Raw genomic sequence first — 16,533 nt, 5'->3', positions numbered from 1 at the left:
TTGGCTGGCCTGTCCTCTGAACTCTGGCTGGGCAGAGATGCTGAGGAGGGAAGTTTCCATGACTTCTGGCCAGTTTCCTCACAGATCCCTGGCCTTAAACAGGCTGGGCAGAGGTGATGTGGAGAAATCCTTGCCATGGCTTTTGGCTGGCCTGTCCTCTGAACTCTGGCTGGGCAGAGATGCTGAGGAAGGAAGTTTCCATGACTTCTGGCCAGTTTCCTCACTGATCCCTGGCCTTAACAGGCTGGGCAGAGGTGATGTGGAGAAACAGAGACATGGAGGGGATACCCCTCACCATCTCTTCCCATGGCTCCCATGTGCTGCAATGCTGTTTGCAGAAATCTCCTGTGCTCCCACCATGAAAGGGGGCAGCTTTGGAGGAAAGGGAGAGTCATTGGCAAAGCCAAGACCTTTCTCCAATCCTGGGAGCCCTTGCCATTTTAAGTCTTTTTCATGCTTCCAAGGCTGTAGTAAAGAAGCTGCAGAGCAACAGCAAACACATCCCAAAGGGTCTCCCTCTGAAGCCAGCTCCCTCTGTTGAGCTGGCAGACCCTGAGCTAGGGAAGCCTGGGTTAAGGATGGCCCTTCACCCATGCTCTCAGGGTCCTCTGCCATAGCCACCACCAAAGAAGGGGGGAAAGGCAGGAGAGAGGAGAAGAAGGGAAGACCAAGAAAACTCTCAAACCGCTTTCGCAGAAAGGAAAAACTTCGCTGGCTCGAAGAGAACATCCTGCTAGGAGCATAGGCAGGAACAAGACTGAGGCTCAGGGGGGGCTAGCTCCTCCCTATATAGGGGCCGGTCTTTTGTTTATTGTCCCTGCCTACAGGAGCAAATAGGAGGAGCTAAACCCAGATTACAGGAGGACAGGACCCTCTCTGCTGGGAAAGCTCATGTTACCAGTTTCGTTCTTTCCATTAGTCTCAAAGGGGCTACAAGATCCCATTCCATACCGATTTTCCAGACTAAAATAGCTGAGTCTTTGAACAATTACATTTGTTTCTCTTTAAGAAAGCCAAATACAGACCAGAAACTTCTTGACTGGGGCAAGCCATCTTCTACACTTGCTCAGTGCTTAGAACAGATTATTACACCAAGATGCTTTTAGACAACCTTCCAAAAAACAGCATCCTCTATTACTGTTAGAACTCCCATCTCCTCAGTCAACAGGAGATAATCTGGGATAATCAACACTAAATTCAACGTATCATGGGGTTGCCAATTTGGAGGACATTGCTTTAAGCAAACCTGCTCCCTACATACAACAGCTTGCCAGAGTGACAGGAGGAGGGTGGGAAATAATTAAAAGCTTTCTCTCAGCAAAGGGGCGTCTAATTTCTTTGCCAGCTTCTCTTCCTGCCAGAGCCATTAAGCTCTGCTGGAATGCCACAGAGGCTTAAGCTGTAGGGCTGTGACACAAGTCCTATGAAAGCATAGTTTAGTACAGGACTATTTAGAGGAAAGAAATAGTGCTCAAGTCAAGGTCATGGGATGACAGGAGGGGAGAAAGAGATGAAGAGCTCTGTTGCGCAAGCATTTATATGAAAGGGGAAAAACACAAGACAAAGTCCTCACCTGTGGAAGAGACACTTTATTAGGGCCAGTGACTCAGGATGGAGGAACTAAGAAATCAGCAATGACGTGAATTAATGTTGGGAACAACTCTTAAGACTGCACACTGCCAGGGGAAATGAATCCCTCACTTTTGAAGGAATGATCACTGCCTGGCATTTATCATGGGGAAGGTGATGTACATAATGTTACCTTAATTTTTCCAGCCCATGTCACCATGAATGGAATGACCCAGACCTCATTTGATGCCTTTACATATTTAGAAAGTGTCACCAAAAAGGAGACATTCCAAGGCACTGAGTGGGAATCCAGTCTCTCAACTACAAAAGGAAAGAAAATCACTTAAAGGAAAACAATGAGAAACAATATGGTGTAGTAGTTACAAATGTTAGGCTGGGACTTGGAATATACAGGTTCAAGTCCCCTGCTGGACTGTCAAATACAACTGGGTGACATTGAGCTAGTCTCAATCTCTCTGCCTGAACTACTTCATAGGACTGTAGTAGGGATAAAGCAGATATGAATGGGAACCATATGAGCTGATAGAGGTGATTGCAGGAAAGATGAGATGCACGTGTTATGAACAATAATGTTACCAGTTCTCTACTAAAGAATTGCAAGATTAAGACAATGATGCCACAGTCTCACAGGGCTAGAAGTCATTTATACTACTGGAAGCAAAGAGGGGGAAGCAATAAAGGAAAGAAGATACCTAAGAGAAGAAACTGCAACCCTTGGTTTCTCCACTGTCCCTTGTTGAAAGTATAACTGTACAGAAGAGACTGGGCAGGAGAGTTTAATTCACCATCTGCCAGACTGAGGGATAGTGAAAGATGCTAGCTGGCAACACTACATCCAAGACATTTGTTCAGGAAAGAAGTGAGTGCTTTAAGAAACAATACAGGCTGCTTGCAAAAGCCACATACCTCTTCTTTATGGAAGTCATGGGATTCTGCAGTGGTATGTTCCCTCAGTTCATAGTCTTTTATAACTCCCTACCCTTATGTTAACAGGAGTCCTAATTCTGTGTAGGTGATGAAGTAAACAGTGCATTTCCAAGCTAGTCCCACTGGGCAAGCAGCTGTCACAATTGCACAATAAAGGCACACAAACATCAAGGCATACTTCAAGAACCCTATATGTACCTTTGCTAGTATGAAAATGTTTTTGGAGGTGTGGGGATATGAATATATCTCACAAAACAACTAGAAGCATAGTCAAATGTTTGTTATATGATGCATTCCTACTCTCTCACTTGGCCTTTCTCCACAGCAGGAGCAATATACTTCCACCAACTCCATGCTCCATCTGCACTGCTAAACCATCTCCTAGATCATTCAAAAGAACCTCCTAAACCCCATAAGCATATTTGCAGAGGGGGAAGAGAGACAGGAAGGAAAGCACCATACTATGAACACTATTCTCCATGGGAAAGGTAGGATCTAAGCAACAGCATGGTTTTTGTTTGTTTAGTAAAATGATTTTATTTTATTCATTAACTTTGCATCTGGAGAGCAGATATGACTAGACCTGAGATCATTGGCTTTATTTAGAGTTTCATTTACTTGTACGCACATGTAAGAAACCTACATGCTCATTCACCAAATTCAGAAGTGATTGACCATGTCCTATAGCAAGACAGAAAACAATATTGTGCCTTTGAAACAGTGCCAGGGTCACTCTGCTGATGGCATTTTTAGCAAAATCCTTTTTGATTTCTGTTTTTGGCAGTCATCATTTGGCTTTGGCTACTGAGCACACAACTGAGTTTGAAAGCCAAATAGGCATTTGGCAAATATATTGGGTAATAAGATTTTTAAAAAGAGTAAATCTTAACGGTGTCATCAAAGATGCTTAGCTAATCAAAATGACAATAGCAGCCATACATGTAGATTTCCTTACCACAGTTTAAATTCATACCAAGTGACAACCTCTGCTTTGAACAGCATCCAGCTCTTGAAAGCAAAGGTCACTTCATCTGAAATGATTAAACATTATTTCTAACCCTCACTATTTACTTGAAAAGGTTACAGGAACAGTATTATTTTTTGAGAAAGAGGTCATTCTCAAACGTGAGTTAACTTCTATCCAAAATCTTTGCACTAAAATTCTCACCATCCCTATCTGGTGACCATACTGGTAACCATAGACCCAAAAGTCTGGAGGATATTGAACTGGAGCAGTCTTTTGTAAATGAATGCCATTTCAAATCTATACAGGGGGGGGGGGAGGCGAGTTCAGGCATGAAGAGTACCCACCTGCCACAATACACACAGACCAAAGACAAAAATACTCACAGCTGTAGAAAGTCGAGAAGCCAGCGTCATCTCCAAGTTGCCCTTCAATCCCAGAAGTGCTGGAACCAAGATGAATACTTCAGTCACATACTTGAAGACATCCCAGTGCTGTAAAACCAAGATGACCATTTAGGATCTAGTAAAAGATTATTTTTAGGAGAAAGTGGGCACTGTGGCCTATACATTCTTTACCACTGTGATAAATGGAGGGGGGAGGTAACATTGGGTGTAGATAGATCCTATTTTGCCTGAATGTTACACAATTGGCTGTTATTAAAGCAAATTACCTAGGAGAAAGACTCACTGAACACAGTAAAATTACTTCTGAGTAAACATGTTGAGCTAGCATGGCACAGCTGTTTGAGCATAGGACAATGACTCTAGAGATCAGGGTTCCAATCCTGGCTTAGCCATGGAAACCCATTGGGTGACCTCGGGCAAATCACAACTCTCAGCTTCAGAGAATAGCCAGGGCAAAAACCCCTCCAAAGAAACATGCCAACCCCCCTCCCCCCGCATGATAGGTTTGCTTTAAGGTTGCCATAAGCCGAAAACAAGTTGAAGGTGCACATCAACAACAAAACATGTGGAGTACCACGTACTATCCTAAGAGTCATATGATTGCTTCAGGGTCCTGAATCAAGAAAACTCACTATCTTTTTCTCTTCAATTCCCTCCTTTTCCAGTTCTACTCACAAACAAAAACAGAAATGTGGGGAGAAGCTAAGAGAGGCAACTAAAAGTAAAACCTTATTCCCTATCACCCAGAAAGTGGTAAACACCCTGCTCTTCCCAGCACAAATCTGATCACTCCACAATAAAAGGCAACAATATGGGTTTCTAGGGCAGCCCTAATTATATGGTAAAGATTATACTGTGACAGGACAGAAAACCACTGAGACTACAGGTAAGATGTAAACATTTTATAGCACACTCAAATACACAAGATTATCTATTATTTTCCAAAAATGAAGGACATCTGGACTGAGTTTAACTGTTGTTTTAAGACAAGGACAACAGTACTATGCTTTGTGGTTTCTGCTTTCTGGAAGAAGGAAAATGACATTTTGTAATGAGTGAAACTTGAATATGCTCAAATTGTGGATCTGTAAACCAGTCCTACGTATAGAGAGAAAAGTGGTCTTGGTCATGCTGTGAAAAAGATGGGGAATTTTCCCTTCCTGAACTTGCTCAACTTTAGAACTTAGGTAGGATCCATTGAATATTTTGCTCCAGGGCCATTTTATGTTACAGTCATAGCACTATTATTCCATTTCAAGTGATAAGGCAACATCCTTTGAAATCCTGGGATTTGCTTTTTAGGGAGGGAAAATGTAGAATTCTCAACCTGAGAGCTCTAGTCCCACACTAAACTACAAATCCCAGAATTTCACATGTTGCCATAAGAGTTAAAGTGGAATCATAGCATGATAACTGTATAGTCTTGAAATGGCTTAAGATGTGGACTCCCAACCACCACCACTCCGTAGGTAGTTTGTGTGCCCCCCCCCCCCCCCAAAAGAAGCACCAGGTGTCCCAGGAACAGAAAGCTAGCCTCTGGGCCCACTGGAGCACTCCTTCTGACTGGTGCCTCAAAGAGAAAGAAGAAGCTGTGCTTCTGAAACAGGTAAGCACAAATACTGCAGGAATATTAAAAGGGTGGCACCTACAAAAAGATGTTGTTAAGCATTGACCACTAAATATTCCTTGAGCCACAACAGTGCTTCAGATTGATTCTCTCTTTCACAGTCATGGACAGAAGCCAACAAGAACCACTTTCCTCAATGATTATTTTTAGGACTGATTGGCAGGCGTTGTGCAGCAGTGTAGAGAGCCGACATCTTATTGCATGTCTCCCATATTCCATATATATCTGAAATCAGTGCAAATTCGCAAATGAAGAAAATCTGAGCTGACTGAACAGAATTTTTACATCCAACACCTTCCTTTAAAAGTAAATTCTGGCATGAATCACATTCTGGAAATTAGAAAAATACATATGGTTTACATGTGTTATCTTTGCTTTGGAAAATTAAACACAATCCCATTTCACACTTGCAAAATGTAATTATTATTATTATTATTTCTATTCCATCTCTTCAATAAGATCAAGGCGGCTTACATCCATAAAATCATATAGCACAATAAAATGAACCCCAATATCCCCTCCCTCCTTAAAATGACTCCACAATACAGCAAACTATAATAAAAACAGTTAACATTATTAAAACAGTAGCAACAGGAATAGGAAATCATAGGCAGTCATTAAACAATCCATATCAGTGGGGACAACTGACTCAGTCATTCAGGGAAGGCCTGTCAGAAAAGATCCGTCTTGACAGCCTTTTTAAAGCTGTCAAGGTTAGTGATATGTCAGGTCTCCTTCGGCAGGCCATTTCATAATTTGACAGCAGCAGATGAAAAGGTCCTCTGGGTGACTGTAGCCAGCCTGGTCCTTACTGGCTGTAATAGATTTTTCCCAGATTCCTCCTCCTAATTCACATCTACTCCATATCTCCAATGGAGATGTGAAACTAGTAAGTTTCACTAGAAGGGTTGACAAATATCAATGGCTTTAAAAAATAAAATAAAACTATATATTGTTTACATCTGATTTTCAAAGCTTAAATAACATTTCAAAATGTTAGTAGAACAGTAAAATAGAGCCCAGGTAAAGACATTGTTGTGAATACTAATAATACAACTTTTATTTATATTCTACGAATATGTTAACAGTAATTTAAGAAGACAGGAAATAACCTGATCAGTGATATTCTGCAGGTTGTGTACATGAAAGACATTTTTGTTCTTCTCTCAGTTTTTCCTCCCTAAGTGCAAAGACAGAGAAAGTCAATGAACAGAGAATTTGGCGATATGGAGTAGATGTGAATTAGGAGGAGGAATCTGGGTATAAAAGGCAAAGAATCCCATTAATTCATGCTTAATTGAAAATTAATCTAAAGAAATAAAATGAGATCTCTGAATACACACTGTTATACTGAACCATAAAAATGATGGCAAAAGGCAATCTATCTTATGGGTTATATAATTTGTTTAAATAGAATCCATCAAAAAAATAATTTAGATAACAATTTCAATCTGCTGCAATGCTGGGGTAAACTTTGATAATACTATTTAAATTAGGAGTTTAAACACCACCGAAACACATACAAAAATGTTTATATACACATCTGTTACTGTCTGGAAGACACTAGCAGAAACAGTATAAAGCTAATTTGATGTACAATACACTCAACATGAGCTAAAGCATCACCATGCCACTGTATTATGTTCAGCTGTGTTCTCTGTTCATCAGGCTAGAACCTGATAAATCTGGTACAGGATGTAACTGAAGCCGGAGGAAGAGAATCCCACATAGGGATTTTCTCCAAGTGGGAGAAAAAGTTATTTCCAAGGAGGGGAAATAAGGCACTTCACTTACGTCAGAAGATAGTATTCATGGGTGCCTGCCAACTCCTTTAATAACACACACGAGTCAGGTTATTCTGTCTTATTTATAACTGTAATGAGGACTTTGCTGGCTCCTGCAGAGAATGCCTCTGCTTAAGGTGTCAAAGCACTGGAAGGAAGGTCTTAACAACATTTAAGCCTGCAATCTGAAACACACTTACTGGGAAGTATGTATATTGAACTCTGTGGGATTTAATTCCAAGTAAAACATGGGAGAGGTTTGTACTGCATGCCTCTCCAGTAAATGGACGATATTGCCTGAACATCCACAATCCTAGCTTAGTCAGTATGAACACAGGCAGTTTCAGTAGGAAAGAGATGGAAAGCAGACACATTAGTAATTGGATACAAGAAATTCTCACAACTACAGTAGAAGTCTCAAGGTGTCCTATTCGAATCTAGCATTGCCAAAAATATTGTTTTCATGGTATCTTTGTATTCTAGCAGAAATAAATTAGTAATCCTCTTGGATCCATTACAGATAAAGCATTTCATAGCACTTACCTGGAATCACTTATCCACCTAAGCATTTTGAATGCTAGATTGATTTTTATGTAGGGCTTTTAAAAACAGCTTTGTTTTCAAGACAGCTTTATTCCTAACTGGGCCTTTTGTATATTTCACTAGCAGCACAGAACTGTTGTTGTTTGCCTTCAAGTCATTTTTTTACTTAGAACAATCCTAAGGTGAGCCTATCATGGGTTTTCTTGGCAAGATTCGTTCAGAGAAACTTTGCCATTCCCTTCTTTGCAATTTACCCAAAGTCACTCAGTGGGTAGTGTTCCAGCAAATTTGGACACTAAGGACCAATTGGAACAGAACTGCCTCTTCCTTGCCTTAGTATGGTTGCTGACAGGTGACAGTGGAATACTTTGCAGAACTAAATGCTCTGATGATTCTTTATTTCTCAAGACTCAAGCAATATATTCATGCAAAGTCATTCAACCACTACAAAAAAAATAACAGTCAAAACAACAAAAAAGGGAAGAAATTTGGCACAAGGCAGTGGAAAATGTTATCAACTTCAAAGTACTGTAGTTGCTATTTACAAAGTATAATCTCAAAAGTTAGGTAAATTGAAATCAACACTTCAAAGATTCCACATTGCCTAAAATGTAATCCATTCTCCCTGGACAGGAAAAAATGTATAACTTTAGAATTTCCAAGCTCATCCACACCTGTGGTCTCCACAAATCATTATCCACCTTACAATTCAAGCATAGAAAAGATTCATGACATCCAGGTTACATCTACACTCTGTGCACAGATGAATCCACATCAGACATTTTGTGTCTTTGCCTGTAACTAAATTGCTACAAAATGGATTGCCAGCTTCAGATCACATCTCCCATGTTCAATTTATGTATTACGTGATTATACTCCATATCAATTTGCTTTCAGAAAGGGTCCCAGCCAGAGACATGGCATATAAAATCCATAAAATGGGTGTCAATGCTGACTCAAGAGGTTGCAAATGCCTGCCATGAAATTTATCTCCCTGGGAAGCTAAAGCAACCAGATGTTCAAAGAAGTCCTACCATCGATAGTCAGAGTAATAGTCATAGAATCATAAAATCATAGAGTTGGAAGAGACCGCAAGGGCCATCCAGTCCAACCCACTGCCATGCAGAAAATCCAGATCAAAGCATCCCCGACAGACGGCCATCCAGCCTCCGTTTGAAGACCTCCAAGGAGGGAGACTCCACTACACTCCGAGGAAGTGTGTTCCACTGTGAAGCAGCCCTTACTGTCAGGAAGTTCCTCCTAATGTTGAGGTGGAATCTCTTTTCCTGCAACTTGCATCCATTGCTCTGGGTCCTAGTCTCTAGAGCAGCAGAAAATAAGCTTGCTCCCTCCTCAATATGACATCCCTTCAAATATTTAAACAGGGCTATCATATCACCTCTTAACCTTCTTTTCTCCAGGCTAAACATATCTAGCTCCCTAAGGCGTTCCTCATAGGGCATGGTTTCCAGACCCTTCACCATTTTAGTCGCCCTCCTTTGGACACGCTCTAGTTTCTCAATGTCCTTTTTGAATTGTGGTGCCCAGAATTGTGGCGCCCAGTGAATGGGATTTGCTCTAATATATTCTTCTCAAATATCTCACTCTACAGTTACCAACTGGAGTATACCCCCAGGTCAGCCCTTGATACTTTCCATTCACAAAACATTAAGTTTTCTTTTAAGCTGAATTCCAGTTCCAGCACTTTAAGCTCTGTCAAGACCCGTATGCTGTAAAACTATCTTCCAGATCACTCGCTGGGATATGTGTCAACTTCTGATGACCCTAAACATATTTGGAGGAGGAAAGGCAAAATGAGAAAATGATCAGTATTTATTCTGCTTCGGGCAACAAACTGTTACAACTGAGTTCCCATAAGAGAATATAAGCAGCACAGGAGGCAAAAATTACAGTGATTAGATGGCAGTTCAACATTATGCCAAAAGCTAATTAAGTAAGTAGAATCTGGAAGTAAACAATTGGGATCAAGATATAGAGGAGTAAGATTTATAGAATATAGCAAGCTATGACTGGTTTCTCAATAGAAAATGCTTGGAAACATCCTTATGTCATTCTATCTGAAAATGAAAGAATATACACTGGTCCCCCGGGTTACGAAATACCCAGGTTACGAAATTTTCGGGATACGAAAAAATCCCATAGGGATTTATTGTTTCGGCTTACGAAGGTTTTTTCGGGTTACGAAAAAACCCCGGCGCTGTTTTAAACCAGTGTAAGCAAAATCCCATCTGGTAATTGAAAACAACCCCATGAACTTTATTGCCTTCAGGTATATAGTCACAGATTAAGAAATTACTAGTAAACAGTAATGAAAGTGAAATGGGCAAATTGTGCCCGGTAATGTCATGTCTGGATAGTACTTGGATGTGGACTGCCAAGGAATACCAGGAGCTATTGACATATATTTCAGAAGAAAACAATGGTAAACTAACACCTGAGTATTCACTGCCTAAGACAACCCTATGAAATTCATAGGGTTGCAATACATCAGCACATTACTGAAATGTGCACCCACGGATGTATAATTCCCTTTAAATATAGAACCCTGTATCTTAACCCTAAAATTCTATGCATGCATGGACAATGGGGATCTTACAGAATCCACTAATGTGATCGTTATCTGCCTTCAACTAGTTTCCAATTTATGATGACCCTATCACAGAGTTTGCTTGGCAAGATTTGTTCAGAGGCGGTTTGTCATTCCTTTCCTCTGAGGCTGAGAAAGTGCAACTTGCCCAAGGTCACACAGTGGGTTTGCATGGCTGAGCAGAGATCTGAACCCTGGTCTCCTGGAGTTCCAGTCCAACACTCAAATTAGGGTTGCCATAACCCGGCTGCAACCGGGCTTTTCCCGGTTTTGGCGGCACCTGCCCGCCCACGTCATGGGTGCCACCAAAAACCGGGAAAAGCCCGGTTGCAGCGGGGTTGCGCTGCAACCCGTGGGGCCTTGCTGCTCTCCTCCTCTTCCACCTTGCATGGCCGCGCAGAGGAAGAGGAGGACAGTGAGGCCTTGGGAGGCGGCGCCTCCTGCGCGCGGCCGCACCACCCTCCCCGCCTCCCTGTGGCCCCGCGCCCTCTTTCCCGGCCTCCTCGGAGACCGAGAAGGAGGGCAAGCCCTGGCGATCGCCAGCAGCCCCGCGCCCTCTTTCCCAGTCTCCTTGGAGGCTGAGATCGCCAGCGGCCCCGCGCCCTCTTTCCCGGTCTCCTCGGAGGCCGAGAAGGAGGGCAGGCCCTGGCGATTGCCAGCGGCCCTGCGCCCTCCTTCCCGGTCTCCAAGGAGACCGAGGCCTCCGCAGAGGCCGGGAAGGAGCGTGTGGGGCCACCAGCGATTGCATTATGAAATGTAGGACACGGTTTTTTAAAAATGGAGGCTCCATTAAAAAAAGTGTCCTACATTTCATAATTTTGTCCTACACTTTTCCCGGTTTGGAGGTCCTGAGTTATGGCAACACTCAAACCACTACACCATGCTGGCTTGGAAATAACTGGTAGTAAGCTTCTATAGAAATCAGCTGTGTGTTGAGTAAGAATGCAGATAACCTCATGGGGAAAAATCCAGTTTTGAACTTCTGTTCCTCCAGAAATTATCCAGTGTATATTCTGGAACTAGTAAAAGACCTTTTTACTTGGGCAAGAGACAAAAATCAGTACAGTATTACAAAAATGACAATTCAGTTTTTGAAGTATAATCTTGCCTGAGCCTAAGGATACAAATACACAGCAGAGATGCCTGATAAATTTGGGAAGATGTGTTGCTAAACAGATTAAGAACATGCAATTATGCTCACCTAAGAACTGGATTAGACTAAAGCCAATCTAACCCAACATTTTGTTCCTGTAGCTGCCACCCATATGCCTATGAGAAGCCCACAATAATAGCTTCCTGCTTCTGTTCCCCTCACAAATCACCTGGCACCAAAGTTAATATATAGCCATCATCACTTGCAACCTTATCCTCCATGAATTTATCATGTCCTCTTTTAAGTCCATCCAAATTGGCAGTCACTATTACATCTTGTGATATGTAGGGCTGATATAGACTGGAATGAAAAGCTGACTTGGGGGTGTAGTACACACACAGCGCACAAACCCGGAAGCCGGTTTCACCCTGCCTGGCTGCCCACATGGCAGCTGGCTTCTGGGCACTCCAGAGGCACAGCATTCAGATGCCGCATGCTGCCAGAATGCTGTAAAGCCACAGCAGGCTTTTTGCTGGCTGAAAAAGAGTGGCATTTTGCCTCTTCTTTTTGGGCCGGGAAAAAGGTGGATTGGGACTGCGGCATGCGGTTGCTACAGCCCCAATCCAGCTTTTTCAGGGGCAGCTTCAAGCCGCCTCTTCACGGTGGTCTGTTCTGGCTCTAAATATCATGATTTATTCACAGCATAAAAGCAGTCTGTCCCTTTTATCTTTCCATTTCCTCCATTTGGCTTCAATGGATCTCAGGATCTAGTATTAAGGGTGATGAAGTCATTCTATCCACTTTCTTTACATCATACAAAGTTTTATACCATTCTATCATGCCTTCTCCATAACCTGACTTTGTTCTAAGGTGAAAAGCCTCTAATATCACCACCCTTCCTATTATAGGGACCACTCCAACTGCCTATTTTGGTTGTCCGTTTCATCTCCTACAGTTCCATAACATGCTTCCAGGGTGTATTGACTCCAAATGTGATCTGTGCTTCAGGATGTAAACATCTCATACATATTTCACCCTGATTGTAAATTAATGTTTACAAAAACATGTCTGAACCATTTGCTGACTGGCACACAGAAAGAAAACCCTTCAATGTCCAAGAATCAACATGCCATGAACTGCAAGCAATGAACAACCTAGCTCACCCTGTTAGAGGACATGCCTGCAGTGAAGAGGTCATGGGCAGCTTCTGAAAAAATAAGAACAGCTGTGCCTGAAGCCCTTCACATTTGAAGTAGCAACGTCTTATTAGCATCACAAGTCTGATAAACAAATGTCAGTGTTTACTTATTCTAAATGTGGAGTAAGGCCTTCAGACAGAAAGCAGATGATAACTCTTAACATGATCCTATCCATTCTCTTCAACAGTTTTCCTCATCCTGGTTCCCTAAAAGTACGTGGACCACAATTACCACTATCTCCATCAGCGGAGTTGAGGCAGCCGGCTGGGAACGAATGGTGTTGTAGTCCAATAAACCATTGAGAAGAGAGCCAGGTTGAAGATAAGTAGTCTGAATGTTTCTCCGACCATGTAACAGGTATTCAGAGACACAGTCATGTTAGTTTGGAATATCAGTATGCAAAGAGATCTTGTAGCATTTTTGAGACTAACTGTGTGAAAGAAGTTGCAGCATAATTTTTTCTAGACTTGGTCTACTTCCTTCCTCAGATTCAGGAAAAGACTTCCTCAGGACAAATTGATTTCCAACCCACTTCCTGCTTAGAAAAGGTTTCTCCTTGGCTTAAAACTCCTAGGGGGAAGGTGGCATAATTGTCCCCCAGGGAGCATTGGATATTTTGGCCAAAAATGGTTTTATATTACAAAATTCAATTTATTTTCAAGGGTATGGAGGTATCCCTCCAAAGTCCACTGAGAGACCAGTATAGCTTCCTAGCCCCTGACAGTTGGCACACTTGGTATACAGATGCAGTATTAAGATACTTTGAGTAAAATACAGAGTTCCTCCTGACCATTTGAGAGGAAAATGAGGCTATGACAAATCAAATAATACTTCAACTGCCACTTGTGGAAAAAAATGCCTGTTAACATTCAAGTGTTTGCATTTGTCATGCATGGTAAAGAGACTTTCAAATGGTCTGGTTAACCAGCAGTGGCTTTTGACTACTGTTGTTTAGGAGGTATGCAGATTAGGCATTTAAGGTGCAGTGGCATTTCAACCACATTGCACAAAATAACAGTGTATTTCAGGTTATCATTTTTACATTTCCACTCAGTATCTGGTTGTTCAGAGATATTTGGAACTAAATTGGAAAGCTGGTTCAAACAAAAGAAGAGAACTGTGAACTGTTAGAACTACTCAAAGAAGCTTCAAGAGTTGACTGACTGTATCCCAACTTGATTAAAATTTATTTTGCAAAAAACTGGATGTTAATTTACTGCAAAGAACAGCAGCCACTCTGATCTGTCCTTGCTAGGAGTAGAGATCACAGACACATATCCATCTTTCATAACGATCAAGACCATACCCCTTCAGCAGACCAATCCTTTGTTAGTATCATGGCATGTTTGGAGACCTTTTTAAAAGGCCAAGGGGAAATCTGATCAGTTGCAGAGAGACTGTTCCTTTTGCGTTCCTAACTGTACCCTAACTATAGTAATGGTGGGCATTACATGCCCTGCATATGGCAAAAACTGATCACCTAAAAATTGAGAATCGCCATTTTTTTGCTATAGTGATAATCCAATTCCTTCGTAGCATCTCCACTTAACAGGACAGTGCTATGCCAGGACGGCATGAAGATCAACATATAATCAGAGATTAATAGCTTATATGGCCACAAGATATGATATCCTCCATTTGTTTAAAACATGTACTATCTTAACTTTGAAAGTCACTTTAACTTTGAACAGCTTGTTCAATATCTGAACTCAAACATGTTTTACTGATGGTTAATCTGGATCTGCCTGCTCCTTAAAGCTCATTGCTCTTTTATTTCATTTTCAGTATTAATGCACATCTCTCAACAACACTGTTTTCTGAGTAGTTAACAAGCCACAACATAAGAAAATACAGTATCAAAACAAATTATAGCATAAAAATTATCAGCATAGAGAGAAATAAAACCAGTTTCACAGTGCAGCTAAAAATAAATAATATAAATACAATTCAAGCTGTTAAGACGAAATTCTAGTAAGACTAGAAGTTTTCACTTGCCATCAGAAACAAGCAGAAGGAAGGCACCCAGTGTCTTTTGAAAGGGTGCGGCATAACCTGAAAGCACCCATTGAAAAGATTATCCTTTTCATAGTCACCTGTTACACTATACTATACAGTACTTGGTAGGAACACCCAGAGCAAGGTTCCACAAGAAAATCTCCAGGCTCAGGTAGGCATATATAGTTGAAGCTAATCTCTCAGTACCTTAGTTTCAAGCTGTTCAGAATATCCTATGCAGAAGATAGCCTATTCTTGGTCTATCTTCAGTGTGTAGAAGAGAGGTGGAAATCATATTGCCTTCCAGATGTTGGACTGCAGCTTATATCAGCTCTACTCAGAATAGCCTACAGAGATAAATGCTTGGAGCTGTTGTCCAACAACATCTGGAGGACTGCAGGACTCCCATTTCTGGTATAGGCTATTTGCTCAAAGTCCTGCTCGAACTATTTTGAAGGAAAAGAACAGATAGCGATCTCACCATTAATCCAGTAGAAGCCTACACAACTCATCTCATTTGTGAAGATCAGGCAGACAGAGCTCCTTCAATGAAAAAAAAGGGATTGAGGTGGAAGACAAAATGCAACAGATAAGCTGCAGATGTCAAGCTGCTGCGAATGGGAACGGAGAACAAAAATCAAAGAGCTCAGAAAGCTCATCTCTGTCCATGGAAAATCAGAGTTGGGAAAGACCTTAAGGGCCATCCAGCCTCCGTTTAAAGGCCTCCAAAGGAGGAGGCTCCACCACTTACTGAGAGAGTGTGTTTCACTGTCTAACAGCTCTTATCCTCAGGAAGTTCTTCCTAATGTTGAGGTGGAATCTCTTTTCCTGTAGCTTGTATTCATTGCTCTATGTCTTATTCTCTGGAGCAGGAGAAACCAAGCTTGCTCAATCCTTAATGTGATATCACTTCAAATATTTAAACAGGGCTATCATATCACTTCTTAACCTTTCATCTACAAGCTAAAACATACCCAGCTCCCTAAATCACTCCTCACAGGATATAGTTTCCAGACCCTTTATCATTTTGGTCACCTGCCTCTGGACATGTTCCAGCTTCTCAACATCCTCTTTGAATTGTGGTGCCCAGAACTGGACACAGTATTCCAGGTGAAGCCTGACCAAAGCAGAATAGAGTGGCACTATTACTTCTCTTGATCTGATTCTAGACACTATACTTCTATTGATGCAGTCTAGAATCACACTGACTTTTTAACTGCCTCATCACACTGTTGTCTCATGTACAACATTGTCTACTAGGACTCCTAGATGCCTTTCACATGTACTATTGTTAACCCCATCCTATACTGTATCTATGCATTTCACTTTTTTCTGCCTAAGTGCAGTATGTCACATTTCTCCATGTTGAAATTATTTTGTTAGTTTTGGCCCAACTTTCTAATCTACTAAGGTCATTTTGAATTTTGATCCTGTCCTCTCGGGTATTAGCTACTCCTCCTAATTTGGTGTCATCTGCAAATTTGATAAGAATGCCTTCTATTACTTCATCCAAGTCATTGATAAATATGCTGAATAGCACTGGGTCTAGGACAGAGCCCTATTGCACCCCACTGGTCACTTCTCTCCAGGATGAAGAGGAGCATTTGGTGAGGACCCTTTGGTTCAGCCAATCAACCAATTATAAATCCACCTAATAGTAGCAATGTCTTGACCACCTTTTACTAGCCTGATTACAAAAATACCATAGGGGACCTTGTTGAAAGTACTTACTCAAAATCAAGATATGCTACATCCATAGCATTTCCTTTATCTGCTAAGCCAGTAATTAATTAAAT

General features: G+C 41.5%; 1 protein-coding gene across 3 annotated transcripts in view; it reads right to left on the bottom strand.

The window, feature by feature from the left end:
• The window catches only part of SLC41A1 (solute carrier family 41 member 1), a 54,988-nt gene that overhangs the window by 26,787 nt on the left and 11,668 nt on the right, over positions 1 to 16,533 (bottom strand). Inside the window, exons 1-2 of one of the 3 annotated variants that reach the window (XM_042462375.1) lie at positions 15,489 to 15,510; positions 3,868 to 3,975 (exon numbers count right to left, since the gene is read on the bottom strand). In XM_042462375.1, the coding sequence (XP_042318309.1) occupies positions 3,868 to 3,897 (30 nt within the window). In that variant the 5' untranslated portion in view covers positions 3,898 to 3,975; positions 15,489 to 15,510. Of the gene's footprint in view, positions 1 to 3,867; positions 3,976 to 15,218; positions 15,458 to 15,488; positions 15,511 to 16,533 lie in introns of those variants that run through there. The other 2 variants (XM_042462374.1, XM_042462373.1) reach the window with 2 other exon arrangements.

This window comes from Sceloporus undulatus, chromosome 4, assembly GCF_019175285.1.
Source record: "Sceloporus undulatus isolate JIND9_A2432 ecotype Alabama chromosome 4, SceUnd_v1.1, whole genome shotgun sequence".
NCBI classification, from domain to species: domain Eukaryota; kingdom Metazoa; phylum Chordata; class Lepidosauria; order Squamata; family Phrynosomatidae; genus Sceloporus; species Sceloporus undulatus.
Note: the sequence above shows the minus strand (reverse complement) of the source record. Positions and strands in the feature narration are given on the sequence as shown.